The sequence below is a fragment of the Pongo abelii genome, chromosome 2, assembly GCF_028885655.2.
Source record: "Pongo abelii isolate AG06213 chromosome 2, NHGRI_mPonAbe1-v2.0_pri, whole genome shotgun sequence".
In the NCBI taxonomy this organism is placed as follows: domain Eukaryota; kingdom Metazoa; phylum Chordata; class Mammalia; order Primates; family Hominidae; genus Pongo; species Pongo abelii.
In genome coordinates, this window is record NC_085928.1 from 102,088,573 (window position 1) to 102,104,719 (window position 16,147).

At 44.2% G+C, this 16,147-nt stretch overlaps 1 protein-coding gene across 2 annotated transcripts in view; it reads left to right on the forward strand.

The window, feature by feature from the left end:
- WDR82 (WD repeat domain 82) overlaps positions 1-16,147 on the forward strand; it is a 33,722-nt gene that overhangs the window by 5,829 nt on the left and 11,746 nt on the right. Inside the window, exons 1-3 of one of the 2 annotated variants that reach the window (XM_002813662.5) lie at positions 1,918-4,036; positions 11,428-11,525; positions 15,236-15,302. In XM_002813662.5, coding sequence (XP_002813708.2) covers positions 3,876-4,036; positions 11,428-11,525; positions 15,236-15,302 — 326 coding nt within the window. In that variant the 5' untranslated portion in view covers positions 1,918-3,875. Of the gene's footprint in view, positions 1-1,917; positions 4,037-11,427; positions 11,526-15,235; positions 15,303-16,147 lie in introns of those variants that run through there. The other variant, XM_054552150.2, reaches the window with a different exon arrangement.

Here is a 16,147-nt window from a genome sequence, read left to right on the forward strand (position 1 = left end):
GTTCTGCTTTTCTTCTTTGCCAGTTAAGCTCACACACACACACACTCAGCTATCCCAAAGAAGAGAGTCACCTGATTCTAGTTATTCCAAGGGCTGTGTAAGCACTGACACACACACACACTCTCACACTTACATACATGCAACTGTCCCAAAGAAGAGAGTCACCTGATTCTAGTTATTACAAGGGTTGTGTAAGAAGTTAGTCAGTCTCTAGAGAAGCCCTGCTACTGGGCACTGGAGCACAGAAATTTATCTCAATGAATTAGAATTCAAAAGGAGCTCTGTGTGAGGATACATTGTTTAGGACAGTTTCCATTCCAATTGTGCAGCATGAAATAGAAAAATTTAATAAATGGGCCAATCAAGTATCTGGAATCCTTTGGATAAATTCATTTATTCAGTTAATCCATACTGAGCTCTGGCTGGGCTCTGGACAAAATGGGAAGCAAAATTACTTTACAGCCATATACTAGAATAGTTTGTATCCATTCAAAATGATTGTATCGATATTTATTGACCTGGAATATGTTCATAGTATAGGTAAACTTATAAACAATATATTATGAACCCAATAAAAATATATTTCAGGGATTGGCTGGGTGTGGTGGCTCATGCCTGTAATCCCAGCACTTTGGGAGGCTGAGGCAGGCAGATCACCTGAGGTCAGCAGTTCAAGACCAGCCAGGCCAACATGATAAAACCTCGTCTGTACTAAAAATACAAAAATTAGCTGGGCGTGGTGGCGGGCATCTATAGGAGGCTGAGGCAGGAGAATCACTTGAACCCAGGAGGTGGAGGTTACAGTGAGCTGAGAGCACACCACTGCACTCCAGTCTGGGTGACAGAGCAGGAAAAAAAAAAAAAAATATATATATATATATATATATATACGTACGTGTATATATACGTATATATATATATATGAAAAAATCGGAAAGGTTCTACATCAAAATGGTAAATTTCATGTTATATATATTTCACTATAATAAAAGATTGTAAGAGTGGCTATCTCTGGATGCTGTTTTTATTATTGGTATTTTTTAGTTTTTTGGCAATGAATACGTGACAAGTAAAAGAATGACTACAAATAAAAGGAAATATAAAAAATTAAGTCTGATGCTCTTTTAAAGGCCATCTGATTCACTCCTGACTGCAGCTTTCTCTCCATCCACCCATCCACTGGAGCCAGCTTTCTGTGTCACTTTTTAAAGTCCTTTTTTTTTTTTTTTTTTTTGAGACAGAGTCTTGCTCTAATGCCCAGTGCAGTGGTGCAATCTCAGCTCACTACAACCTCTGCCTCCCGGGTTCAAGCGATTCTCCTGCCTCAGCCTCCCAAGTAGCTGGGATTACAGGCGCCCGCCATGGTGCCCAGCTAACTTTTGTACTTTTAATAGAGACAGGGTTTCACCATTTTGGCCAGGCTGGTTTTGAACTCCCGACCTTGTGATCTACCCACCTCAGCCTCCCAAAGTGCCACCATACTGGCCTAAAGTCCATCCTTTAAGGCAACCATGCTGTTGGGCTGGAAGCCAGGAGAGCCCCACTATAATAGGGCAGGGAACCAGTCTAGGAATTGGAAACAGTAAGAATGTGAAACAGGATGAGGATTTGAAGACCCTCTTAAAAATGGGGGAAAAAAAAAGACTGCATTCCAAAAATAATGCAGAAAGTCAAGTCTTGGGAGGAAGGTTTGGTCTTAACGGTGAAATCTGGAAAAGGTATAGGAAGTACAATACTTGAAAAATACCCTGCAAAGATTTCTTTTGGCTGGCAGCATTCAGTAGATTACAGCTGTTTCTGTGGTTATTTTTGTAGATTAACATGGACCAAAATATGGCATCATCTTACTGGGCGTGTTCACTTCCCGACAGTTCTAGAACACGGCACTCGATCTGTCCTTGTTGCCTTCTAAACTATTCGAAGCAGATGCTGTATCAGACTTTCTAGCTTCTGAAATAAAGGCACAGGAATTACAGGGAAGCAGAGCAAGTGATCTGGGACATGGAGGGTTTTTCTTCCATTGCTGTGCAGTTTGGAAAGTTGCCATCTATTCAGGTTTCACTCAAACCGGCTTTTTCCAGACCCCAGAACAAACTGTAGCCAGAAGCTCTGCTCTTTGTCAGGAGGCAATTATACCCCAGACTTAGCCAGGAACTTGCCTCTTCCCTTAGAGAACAACTTCTCTTTATGTATAAGGATCCTGGCTCTCCTTTTACCCAGGGGGTTGGGATACAGCCTCTAGTTCTTTCTAGAAAGACCCCAACTGTCCCAGGGTTTCCATTTTGTTTTTTACCATTGCACAGGTCTCTGGATATCACACCTTCCTAATAGCGGCTGAAATGTCTCACAGCCTTTCCTCGTTTTTGTTTCTCTTTAGCTAAAGAAAGCAAAAATAAATAATCCCCATCTCCACTGTTGGAAACCCCAGGCAATTAACCTTTTGAGGAGCTTCACACAAGATAGATCTGTGAAGCCACATAGGTTGGCATTGAGTTTAACCCCTTGCCCAGAAAGTTAAGGTTAGGAAGCTTGGTTCCTATTTTCTGTTCAAATACTGCTTTCCTTTGTTAGAGAGAAACTTTCTTTTAAGGCAAAGAATCACTTATATGATAGAACCTTTAAAATAATCCTGTTGACTACAAACAGGATAGTGCAGCTCTTCCAAATCTTGAATGTGGTGGTGACTGCATGACTGTGTATGGGTGTCAGAACATAAAACTAGCCACTAAAAAGGCTAATTTTTGGGGGGAGACCGTCTGCTCTGTCGCCCAGGCTGGAATGCAGTGGCACGATTTCGGCTCACTGCAGCCTCCGCCTTTCTCAATTCTCGTGCCTCAGCCGCGCCATCATGCCCGGCTAATTTTTTGTATTTTAGTAGAGGTGGGGTTTTGTCATGTTGGCCAGGCTGGTCTCAACTCCTGAGCTCAAGCGATCATCCCGCCTCGGCCTCCCAAAGTGGTGGGTTTAAAGGCGTGAGCCACCGCGCCCGGCCTAAAAAGGCTGATTTTTACTGTACCTAAAGTCTACCTCGATTAAGAACACCAGGCCGGGTGCGGGTGAGGTCAGGAGTTCGAGATCAGCCTGGCCAACATGGTGAAACCCCATCTCTACCAAAAATACAAAATTAGCTGGGCGTGGTGGCGCGCGCCTGAGCGAGAGACTCCAGCTCAAAAAAAAAAAAAAAAGTAAAGAGGTCGAAGCTGTCTAAGCGGGCGCTGCGGTGGACTAGCGGTCAAGCCTGCCTGCGAGCGGCTCACCTGAGTCACCCCCAAAACCGGCCTCCAGCGGCGTACCCGACCCTGCAGTACCCCCTCCCACGCGGCCTGCGATCGGGGCGCCTGCAGGAGGCGCCAGAGTCTTCGCGGGGGTTGCAATCCCGCGCGAGGGCCCCCGGCTCCCAAGGCACCCGCAACCTTCCAACTCCCGGGGAAGGCCCTGCAAGTCTCGGCTGCTCCCTGCCAGCAGCCGGCCCTGCCACTACACTCCGCCGCGGCCGCGCTGACGTCACCACCCCGCCTCCCAGCCTCGCGCCGCCGTTCCCGCCCCGCCCCCTTTCCCGGCGTGCGCCGCGGCTAAGGCTCCTCGCCCTCAGCTTCTGCCTGTCGCCCCAAAATGGCGGACACAATGAGCCGGCGACGCGCTGGTTGTCCGTGAGGTGGTTGTGAGGACGAACGGTCGGCGAGGCTCCACAGTCCAGGCAGAAGACCCTCGACCAAGCAGGAGGAAGAGGAGGAGGCGGCCTAACTGTTGGCCGACTTCTCGCTAGCCGCCGGCGCGGCGCCCGCTCCGCCTGGGTTGGCCCCTAGGCAGCCCGCCCGCTCGCCGCCGGGCCCCGCCCCGGCCCTGCGCCGCCGCTGCCTTCCCCAGCCGCCGCCATGAAGCTGACCGACAGCGTGCTGCGGAGCTTCCGCGTCGCTAAGGTGTTCCGCGAAAACTCGGACAAGATTAACTGCTTCGATTTCAGCCCAAACGGCGAGACGGTCATCTCGAGTAGCGACGACGACTCCATCGTGCTCTATGACTGCCAGGAGGGCAAGTGAGTGCGGCGGAGGCCCTGGGCCCGAATCTCAGTGCCTCCCTCCCTCCGGTGGCCCAGCACAGGTCCCTCGGCCTGCCCTCCGTCCCGACTTCAGCCCCCAGCCTATTTTGCACGCGTTCCTGCCAGGGCCGCCTCCACCCCGCAGCCGTCCAGGAGACCTTTTATTTTTTCTTCTTAAAAAAAAAAAGATAACGATAGTCATAATTTTATAATATTATTATTTGTATGTCTTCGGTCTCCTTTGAGCGCTATGCATCACTTGCCAAACCCCACCTTGACCTTGACCTTTAAACGCCAGGTCCGCCCACCCTGGGCCCCGCAGGTATCGTTTTCAGCTCCTCAGGCTGTCAAAGGTGCTGGTCTGCTCCGGCCTCCACGCAGGACTGCAGGGGCTGCTTTTCTGCCTCCTTCGGCAGCGTCAGCTCTCTCTTGTGCTCTCTCCACTGTGACCTCGATTCCGCCCTGGCACTCCGCCCATCCCCTGCTCCTCAGCTTCCCGCGGCCTTTCTGCCGTCAGACCGCGTGGGTTGCAGTTCTTAGCTGTCAGGATTTATTTGTTGTGCCTCTTTGAGCCCCCTTGCTTTTTCTTCCTGCTCCTAGCCTTTCTCTTACTCATTCGGACTTGGTGCCCACGTTCATAAGTGAACTTTTCAGCAACATCTAAAACTTCCTTTTTGCCACACACAAACGAACTTGGTCGTCCCATCCTGACCTGAATGTGAGCTTCCGTTAAAACAAAGCAAGCATCGTAGAACAATTTCAGGTTTCCTTTCATACTTTTTTTTTCTATTATATTTTTTGGTCCACTTTGAATTCCAATGCTGATCATGAAACTTTTATGTTGCCACAAGTCATCTGGAGACCCACCATACCTGCATCTTTTTGCAAAATCTAAGCACAGCACTTTGCCTTTTTCCCTGCGGGTCCTTGTCAGCCCCCCTCACCGCACGCCTGTGGACTTGCAGCTCCTTGGAGCCAAAACTAGTTTAGATTAAATTCGTTTTACCCTTAGCCACCTTCCCCAAGAAGGCTTGCTGATGTTTGGTTTAATTCGGTGGCCCCTGGTTTTTTCAGACTTGATTTTGTTACCTAGTAACAGATCTTATTATTATTATTATTTTTTTTTTTTTTTGAGATCTTGGGTTTTTCTCTACCTTCTCCAGCTGTTCCTTTTGCCTTTTTTTTTTTTTTTTTTTTTTTTTTAACTGGTGTCTTTGTTTTGGAACATAATCTCTTCATTTGTGAATTTGATTATCTGAAGTAATGCTAGTTTGGACTGAGCTATAATGGTATCCCCCCAATTTTTTTCCCACTGGGGCTGTGAGAAAGTATTATGTAACTGGTTCTGGATCTGCCTGCAGTATATGGCAGAGTGGTCTGCAGTGGTGGTCTTAAGGAAGAGGGAATTGTTAGCTGGACAAATACTTAGTTATTTGAGTCAGTGTTACTCATTGAGTAGATAGATTTCTGTCCTGGTCTGGTCACTTGAATCAGTTTAGAAGAGGAAGTAACATTTAAAGGTGTGGTAGTAGGGTCAGCATTGTGGGGTCCTGAAGGAGTAATTTGAAGCTGGCTTGCATGAAATGTATAGTGCTTATGCACACATTAGAACCTCTTCCCAGAACCTGAGGATGGAGATGTATATCCTCATTTAAAGGAAATGAAGGTGGTTATAGCATTTCTTTGCAGTTTGTCCCCAAATTTGGCATAATTTTGATTCGGGAAGGATGACCTTGACATGAAGTCCTGTCTTTCTTTTTTTTTTTGGGAGGGGGGGGTGGGGGATGGAGTCTCTCTCCGACGCCCAGGCTGGAGTGCAACCTCTGCCTCCCGGGTTCAAGCGATTCTCTTGCCTCAGCCTCACAAATATCTGGGATTACAGGCGCCTGCCACCATGCCCTAACTTTTGTATTTTTAGTAGAGACAGGGTTTCACCATGTTGCCCAGGCTGGTCTTGAACGCCTGACCTCAAGTGATCCACCCGCCTAGGCCTCCCAAAGTGCTAGGATTACAGGCATGAGCTGCTGCGCCTGGCCAAATAATCCTGTCTTGTTAAAAGTAAAATGCTAGTTTTGTGACATAAGGCAGTTTATTTACTCATGTAGCATTTTTACATAATTACAAACTAACAAAGTTACAACAGTGTTTCAAAGAACTCCCATATGATTCAATAACTGGTTACATTTTCTGCATTTGCTTCATCACTGTAGGTAAATATTTATATGTACTGTGTGCCTCCCCCCACCCTTAGAGTTGGAGGTATCAAGCCCCTTTATCCCTAAACACTTCAATATGGATTTGCTTTCTTTTTTGAGATGGAGTCTCGCTCAGTCGCCCAGGCTGGAGTGCAGTGGCGTGATCTTGGCTCACTGTAACCTCCAGCTCCTGGGTTCAAGCGATTCTCCTGCCTCAGCCTCCTGAGTAGCTGGGATTACAGGTATGTGCCACCATGCCGGGCTAATTTTTGTGTTTTTAGTAGAGGCAGGGTTTCACCACGTTGGTCAGGCTGGTCTTGAACTCCTGATCTCGTGATTACCCACCTCGGCCTCCCAAAGTGCTGGGATTACAGGTGTGAGCCACCACGCTCGGCTCAACATGGATTTTCTAAGCACAAAGACATTCTTACGTAACCGGAGCACAGTTATCCAAATTAGGAAATTTAGTATTGATACAATACTACAGGGCATGCTCTTTTGAGTTTTCTCTGATCAATTAATTGTGACCTTGTTTCATTATCTGTGGTGAAGGAGTGGCCTGGTAGTTAGGAGGAAACTGGGTTCTAGTTTGGCCTGTGACTAGGTATGTGACATTGGTCAGATTACTTCTTTGGATATTAGACAACCTCTTTAGTTTCCATTCTAGGCAATAATATGATGAAAAATTTTGTCACTAGTATAGGTCAAACCAACCTCAAAAGAAAAGAAGTATTTCCTTGGAAGGCATGGTATTGTATCTTTTTTTTTTTTTTTTGATACGGACTTTCGCTCTTGTTGCCCAGGCTGGAGTGCAGTGGCTCCATCTCGGCTCACTGCAACCTCCGCCTCCCGAGTTCAAGCGATTCTCCTGCCTCAGCCTCCTGAGTAGCTGGGATTACAGGCATGCGCCACCACGCCTGGCTAATTTTGTATTTTCAGTAGATGCAGGATTTCTCCGTGTTGGTCAGGCTGGTCTCGAACTCCCGACCTCAGGTGATCCACCGCCTCGGCCTCCCAAAGTGCTGGGATTACAGGCATGAGCCACTGCGCCTGGCCTTTGTTTTTTTTTTTGTTTGTTTGTTTTGTTTTGTTTTGTTTTGTTTTGTTTTTGAGACGGCGTCACTCTTTCCTAGGCTGGAGTGCAGTGGCGTAATCTTGGCTCACTGCTGCAACCTCGCTCCTGGGTTCAAGCGATTCAAGCGATTCTCATGCCTCAGCCTCCCGAGTAGCTGGGATTACAGGCACCCATCAGTGTACCCGCTAATTTTTGTATTTTTAGTAGAAATGGGGTTTCACAATGTTGGCCATGTTGGTCTCAACGTCTTGCCTCAAGTGATCCGCCCACCTCGACCTCCCAGAGTGCTGGGATTACATATGTGAGCCTCCGCACCCGGCCCTGGTTTTTTTGTTTGTTTGTTTTTTTTAAGACAAAGGTCTTCCCCTGTTGCTCAGGCTGGAGTGCAATAGCATGGTTATAGCTCACTAAAGACTTCATCTTCTGGGCTCAAGTGATCTTCCCACCTCAATCTCCGAAGTAGTTGGGCCTACAAGCACTCGCCAACTTACTTGGCTATTTTTATTTTTAGTGGAGACAAGTTCTCACCAGATTGCCCAGGCTGGTCTCAAACTCCTGAACTCAAGCGATCCTCTCACCTAGGCCTCCCAAAGTGCTGGGTTTACAGGTGTTAGCTAATGTGACCGGCCAAAGGCATAGTATCTTTATTAGATGACCCTAATGTTAGAATTTGGGAGTTTGAAAATGGCTAAAGCAAGATTTTGTGTGCTTAGTATTTTCCAGTTTACTGGTCATTTAAGTTTTCTTTACAATGGAGTTCGCCCATTGAATGATATTTCAATTTGGAAGAGTATAAAGGATATTGTTTGTGGTAGGTAAAGCAAATTACTCAAAGCAAAAGGTTAATATTATTTTCCTTGTTGATGCTTGATCACCAGAATTACAGTTTGAGGAAGGAAGCTTACCAAAATATTTGAAAAATGCTGTGCATGTATTTTGTAAGACCCACATGGATGCAGTACAGTATAATCTTGCTTTCAAATTAGGAAATGAGTCCAGGTGTGGTGGCTCACACTTGTAATCCCAGCACTTTGGGAGGCCGAGGCGGGCGGATCGCCTGGGTCAGGAGTTCAAAACCAACTTGGCCAATGTGGTGAAACCCTGTCTCTACAGAAAAATACAAAAATTAGCTGAGCCTGGTGGCGGGGGCCTGTAATCCCAGCTACTCAGGAGGCTGAGGCAGGGAGAATTGCTTGAACCGGGGATGCAGAGGTTGCAGTGAACCAAGATCGTGCCACTGCACTCCAGCCAGGGTAACAGAGCGAGAATGTCTCAAAAACATAAAAATAATAAAAATCAAATTGGGAAATGAAATGAGGCAATAGATTTCTGTTATCAGGAAAAAAAATCTCAGGTTACTGTTTTTGATAAATTTGAGACAAATAGACCAGATCTAAGTGGAACCAGAAATTTTCCTTATACTATTCCCTTTCAACTTGGCAAGTTAGAGTTGGCTCTTCATGTTCTGTCTTTTTTTTTTTTTTAAGACGGAGTTTCGCTCTTGTTGCCCAGGTCGGAGTACAATGGCGCGATCTTGGCTCAATGCAACCTCTACCTCCCGGGTTCCAGTGATTCTCCTACCTCAGCCTCCCGAGTAACTGGGATTACAGGTGCCCACCACCACACCTGGCTAATTTTTTTAATTTTTAGTAGAGATGGGATTTCACCCTCTTAGCCAGGCTGGTCTCAGACTCCTGACCTCAGGTGATCCACCTGCCTTGGCTTCCCAAAGCCTGAGATTACAGGCGTGAGCCACTGCGCCCGGCCAGGTTCTGTCTTTGCTATTGTAGGTGGGATGAAATAACTGATATAAACTTCTTCAACTGGTAGAAGCAAAGTTAACTATCTAGAGAGTAAGTATACAGCCACACACTCAGACTCCCTCACTGGTTACCACACAGTAACCCCACATCAGAACCCCAGACAGTGGACTTGGCAAAGTAGCCTTTGCTGATATTTTTAGGAGTGAAGTATTATTTTAGTAAAGGTAAGAATGTGGAAAATCCAGTGTATTTGTAATGAGAAGTCTTTTGGAAATGGGTTTCATGTAGGGAAGCCCTTGGCCTCAATTTAACAAAAATTGAAAGTGCAAATAACTGACTTCTTAAAGACTGCTTGAGTCATGTGATTGTTTAGCATCTAGATTCTGAGAGGATTTTACATTGAGAGGGTTAGCTTTCCTTTTCATAAATTGGAACTCTTGGTTAATATTGGTACAGGATTTATGAAATCTTTCTAAAGAACTAAATGTAGGACATTATATTAAAGGCTTTCCTGTTTTTTCAATTGGTCGTATTGAAGAGTTATTTTAGCATTTAAATCTAGATTTACATAGATATTTAAGTCTCAAATTTTTATTTTTTGGTTTTTTGTTTTTTTTTTTTTTTGAGATGGAGTCTTGCTCTGTTGCCCAGGCTAGAGTGCAGTGGCACGATCTCAGCTCACTACAATCTCTGCCTCCCAGGCTCAAGCGATTCTTGTGCCTCAGCCTCCCGAGTAGCTGGGACTATAGGCGTGGGCTACCACGCCTGGCTAATTTTTGTATTTTTAGTAGAGATGGCGTTTCGCCATGTTGGCCAGGCTGGTCTCAAACTCCTGACCTCAGGTGATCCACCCTCCTCGGCCTCCCAAACTGCTGGGATTATAGGCGTGAGCCACCACGCCCGGCCTACAGTTTTTCTAACTTAACCAGTCTGTGTTAGAGTTTTTGGTTAAAGGTTCTGCTGAGACCAGTTTTAATCTTGCTCTTCAAGGTTCTGTAAAGGGAGACATTTAAGGAACTTCAACAAATGGAGGTTGGTAACCTCTAGCTTGGAAATGTGTGATTTTTTGTCTGTTTGTTTTTGAGGTGGAGTCTCACTCTGTTGCAGAGGCTGTATTGCAGTGGCACAATCTTGGCTTACTGCAACCTCTGCCTCCTGGGTTCAAGGAATTCTCCTGCCTCAGCCTCTCGAGTAGCTGGGATTACAAGTGTGTGCCACCACACCCGGCTAATTTTTGTGTTTTTAGTAGAGACGGGGTTTCACCATGTTGGGCCGCTCTCGAACTTCTGACTACAGGTGATTTGCCTGGCTCAGCCTCCCAAAGTGCTGTGATTACTGATGTGAGCCACCACCTTGTGGCCAGAAATGTGTGATTTTGCATTAAAGTAAAAGCAAAGGAACTATTTAACTGGTTTTGCTAGAGAAAGTTAGGCTTGCCTTCTAAAAGGCTCAGCAAGTGCTTTTGACCTGTAGGACAGGAAGGATGGATGTCTTCTGCAAGAACAGGTTACATTAGCAAAGGCAAGCAGTTTTGCATCTGGTTTCAGTTTTGAGAAATCACTGCTGTCTTGAAAAAAACAAAAAAACAGAGCTTCTTTCTAAATGGATGTCTTAAGAAAAGTTTGGCCTCTTGGGTTTGACATATTCTCATATCCCTCTTTGTTGTAAGTTAGGACTTGTTTTGTGTGCCTTTCTTCCCAAGTAGATGTACAGCCATGCATCACTTAGATGGGGATCATCACGTGAGTTTTTGTTGCACCAGCATCATAGAGTGTACTTACACAAACCTGACGGTATAATCTGTACACACTTAGGCTGTTTGGTATGGCCCATTGCTCCTAGGCTACAAACCTGTACAGCATTTTACAGTACTGAATACTGTAGGCAATTATAGCGTTAAGTGTTTGTGTATCTAAACATAGAAAAGGTACCGTAAAACAGTTTAAGGGATTTAAAAAATGAAACATCGGTTGTAGAAGGCAGCTCCATTATAATCTTAGGAGACCATTACCCTATGTGCTGTCTGTTGTTGATAAAAATGTCATCACATGGCACATGACTGTATTATTTCTCAAAGCTTTTGAACATTGTAGTAAAGACTGAATTGAATCCCCAGATTTACTTTTACTTCCTACCTAACCTTGCCATTAGGTGTTCTAAGGTGGAAAGCTTCTTCAGATGGCTGTTGCTTGAGCGTTGTTTTTTCCCTTTTGGAAGAAGAAGTTTCTTTCCAGTGTTAGAACTTACAAAAATCCTCACCTTTGCCACATCATTCAAGTGCTTCTCTTTATGTGGAGATCCCAGATTTTGATGATGGAGAATGTTCATGATTTTCTGTCTCTATTTTCTTATCAGACCAAAGAGAACCCTGTACAGTAAGAAATATGGTGTGGACCTCATCAGATACACTCATGCGGCAAACACAGTTGTTTACAGCTCTAACAAAATAGACGGTAAGCAAGCCTTCTTTTTAGGAAGTTAAGGTCATGATTTCCTTTGTTAAATAGTTCATGGAATCTTTGTGACTACTTCTGCTTTGACCATAGTTACTTTAGTTTAAATATTTTTATATAATGTTAGTAATGTTAATTACATTGTTTTGACTGAAGGAATGCCGGAAGCAAGCCATTAGCACTTTTGAAGGACTTGGGACTGAGTATGAAAAGTCTTCAATTCAGAGTGGGGAGTGGAAAAAGGAAACAACTAATTGTATTTATGATTTGTACTTCCTGAAACTTAAAAGAACACTTTTAAAGCCGGGTGTAGTGGCTCGCGCCTGTAATCCCAACACTTTGGGAGGCCGAGGTGGGCGGATCACTTGAGGTCAGGAGTTCAAGACCAGCCTGGCCAATATGGTGAAACCTCGTCTCTACTAAAAATACAGAAGTTAGCCGGGCACAGTGGTGGACGCCTATAATCCCAGCTACTCGGGAGGCTGAGGCAGGAGAATCGCTTGAACCTGGGAGGCAGAGGTTGTGGTGAGCCAAGATCACGCTATTGCACTCCAGCCTGGGCGACAGAGCGAGACTCCATCTCCAAAAAGAACACTTTTAGAACAAATAAAAGGAAAGAACACTTGACACACAGCAAGTGATAAACAACAGGACCTTTTCTTTCAAAATGATAGAGATTTGAGAAAAGTTTCACAAATGCTTGAACTATGATAGTTTAAGGGAAGTTAGAATAGTTTTGGTGTTTTCCCAACCTTAGTCACTTCTGATTCCAGGAACGTTTTTTGATCTAAAGAGTAAAGAGTTACTTTTAGAAATTGAACTTGTGAGTTTCTTTCTATAATAAACAATCTCTGTTTTTGCCTGCATTTCTCGAGATAAGTCCTAAGTTAACAGATTGTCTTGGTAACTGAACTGTAACACTTTCATGTTAGAATTCTTTAATTTTTTTGTTTATTTTCTATTTTTTTTTATTTTTTTATTTTTTTATTTTTTGAGACAGTCTCACTCTGTTGCCTAGGCTGGAGTGCAGTGGCGCGATCTCAGCTCTCTGCAACCTCCGCCTCCCGGGTTCAAGTAATTCTCCTGCCTCAGCCTCCCAAGTAGCTGAGACTACAGGCGCGTGCCACCATGCCCGGCTAATTTTTTGTATTTTTAGTAGAGACAGGGTTTCACCATGTTAGCCAGGATGGGTCTTGATCTCCTGACCTTGTAAGCCACCGTGCCCGGCCTATTCTTTATTCTTTTGAGACGGAGTCCTGCTCTTGTTGCCCAGGTTGGAGTGCAGTGGTGCAATCTCGGCTCACTGCAACCTCAGCCTCCTGGGTTCAAGCGATGCTCCTGCCTCAGCCTCCCAAGTAGCTGGTATTGCAGGTACCCACCAACAAGCCCAGCTAATTTTTGTATTTTTAGTAGAGATGGGACTTCACCATGTTAGTCAGGCTGGTCTCGAACTCCTGACCTCAAGTGATCTGCCTGCCTCATCCTCCCAAAGTCTGGGATTATGGTGTGAACTACCACGCCCGGCCAGGATTCTGTTTTTAAACTTATTTCAGTGGTTTATTGATGATCATCTCACATTTTGCAGTAAGGTTGTTTTTAGGCCAGTGGCTAAATAGTGGCTCATGCCTGTAATCCCAGCACTTAGGGAGGCCTAGGAGAGTGGATCACTTGAGCCCGGAAGTTCGAGATTAGCCTGGGCAACGTGGGAAAACCCCGTCTCTACAAAAAATACAAAAATTAGCCAGGTGTGATGGGACGCGCCTGTGGTCCCAGCCACTTGTAAGAGAGGTGGGAGGATTGCTTGAGCCCTAGAGGTCTAGGGTGATCATACCACTGCAGTCCAGCCTGGGTGACAGAGTGAGGCTCCATCTCAAAAAAACAACAAAGATTTTTCTAATGTCATTCCACAAGGATAGCTTATACTGCTATTTTGGCTGTGCCTATCTCAGAGCAGAATGGGCGGAAGTCCTTTTTTTTTCCATTTCTTTTTTTTTTTTAAATGAGACTCTTCTGGCTGTACTGATTTTTAGTTAAGTATATCATTTCTACTTTTCATGCCTGTATTTCAGAAGTGGTTTTCTAAGGAAGCAGTGTAGTTAATGATTTTGGATAAGAATGTAAAACCTTAGGATCCTGAGGAAACGTGTCTATGTGATCATCCGAATGACTGGTTTATTTCTTCTGTTGGGCTGTTTTTCTGAGTGATTAAATGAGGATTCTCCAAATGTGGTGCAAGATGAGGCAAATGTGTGGCACTTGTAGCTTTGCTGCCAAGCCTCTGCTGTGAGGATGTTCCCTTTCCTGTCTCAAGTGCATCCTGAAGAGTTCCTCCAGCGCTCCGTTTCCTTTTGCCTGATTCCAGGCTGAGGTAGTAGTTTGTACAGTTTGAGGGTCTATGATACCACCCGGTACAGGAGATAACTGTACAGGCCACTGCCTTGCCAGGAACAGCGCGCCAGCTGCCAAGTGGGGCTGAGAGGATGGCGTCACCCTGCTCATCTCTGGGAAACCAGGTAATGGTGAGGAAGTCTTTTTCTTCTTAGGGCAGGTGAGTCATTGTTAGCAGTGGAATAACTAGAAATACTTTGTAGTTGTCATTCAAAAAGTTTGAAGATGTTTTCAAGGAAAATTGTGTAGTGTTCAAGTTATGGAATGGAATATACAAATATCCCTATTCTCCTATTCCCCCTCCCAAGTTAAATGCCTTCTTATTAGAAAGCACCCCTGTGAACCCCTGGGATGACTCGATGCTTTCAACCCCTTTATTCCTATGTTCTGTATGCCTTCAGAATGTTCTTTCTATGCTTTTCTTTCTGCATTTTAGTACCATTTTCCCTTAGCTGTTTCTCAACAATTTTTCCTTATTCCTAGTCTTTTTAAGGGGATAATACTTTTCTATTTTGCAGTTTTATTCTTTATGGCACTTCATTTCTCTACCGCCACCATGTTTTTTGTTTGTTTACTCTTTCAGATAGAATCATTTGGTTGAGTCTTTGTCTTATTTTTCCCCAAGCACAAATCTCTGATTGTTCCTTTCTTTAATATTGTCAAAATCCCACTGCTATTACTCATTGGTATAAGAATTTGATTTTTTTAATGTCTTAAGAGCTTTTTAACCCAGATCTTGACATCACTTCTCTGACATTTTGTTTTATTTCATTGTAATTTGTGTCTCTAATTGAAGACTGTTCAAATAAATGAGTTGAGAGTGGGTCAACACACTGATGGAGAACTCTAGACAAAAATTACTGCCAGGGTTCAACCTGATCTTCAGTTTAACTGCCATGGCTGCTCACCTCTTTAAGTGTGTTCGCTCAACAGCCACATATTTTTCTTTAAGGTTTGCCATTCTGTGGACACTAGACCAGTATCTAAAATTATTATGTGTGCTTTACTCGTTTTGTTTTTTGGCCAGGGTATATTTGCAGGGTGGGAGTTGCATTGTAATTATGAAGAAACCAAATTGGTAATAAAAGGTCATTTCAAACATTGCTTTCTATGCTGTCAACTTAACTCTGCTTTTGAGTTAGGTGAAATCTACATACCCACTCTTCAGCTGCAGAGTAGAGTTATTCACCATTATTTATTCATGCCTTGCTTGGGATATAGAATACAATGGATTATTTGACCTTGTCTTTTCAAGATGAAAATGCAAAGTAAATTTCTTTTAAATAGCGTGATATCATCATAACTTGTTTGTCTTTTTACAGATACTATTCGTTACTTGTCCTTGCATGACAACAAATACATCAGATACTTTCCTGGACACAGCAAAAGGTAAGACCCACGTATTATAGAAGCAGATAGTTCTTTTATCCCTGAGGTTACCCAGAGAATAGAAGGCTAGAGAGAGCTTATTAGTGAACTGAAGCTACTTCCTCACTACTCCTTGGCATTCTTCATCTTCTCTTAAATAGTCAACTCTTGATTTACTGAGGTTATAGAGGTGCAGGGGTAGGTGTTCAGAGATACCTCAGTTAAAATATGACTAGGCCCAGTGCAGTGGCTCACCTGTAATCCCAGCACTTTTGGAGGCCGAGGCGGGCGGATCACTGAGGCCGGGAGTTTGAAACCAGCCAGGCCAACATGGCAAAACCCCATCTCTACTAAAAATACAAAAATTAGCCAGGTATGGTGGCGGGCACCTGCAATCCCAGCTACTCGGGAGGCTGAGGCAGAAGAATCGCTTGAACCCGGGAGGCAGAGGTTGCAATGAGCCGAGATCGCGCCACTGCACTCCAGCTTGGGCGACAGAGCAAGACTCCGTCTCAAAGATATATATATATATTTTTTTTTCTAGTTATAGTTATATATTTCTAGTTAGATATATATATTTCTAGTTTTATATATACATATAAAACTAGAAAAAATGTGGATTAAAGATATTCAGTGAAAACCTATGTAGTAAAAATTAGATTTGGCATTTAGGAATACCAAATCTCACATATCCCTTAATAAAGGACTATTTGTGTTTATGAGGCCTTCCAATATATGTGGCCCCCATTTCAGCGGGCCCCTATGTAAAAATGTTCCATTTAAAGATCTTAATGAGAATGCAAAGAAAGTCCTTTTTTTAAAATCAAGAAGTTTATCTCCTTTTTCTGTATTGTAATGCAGGTCGC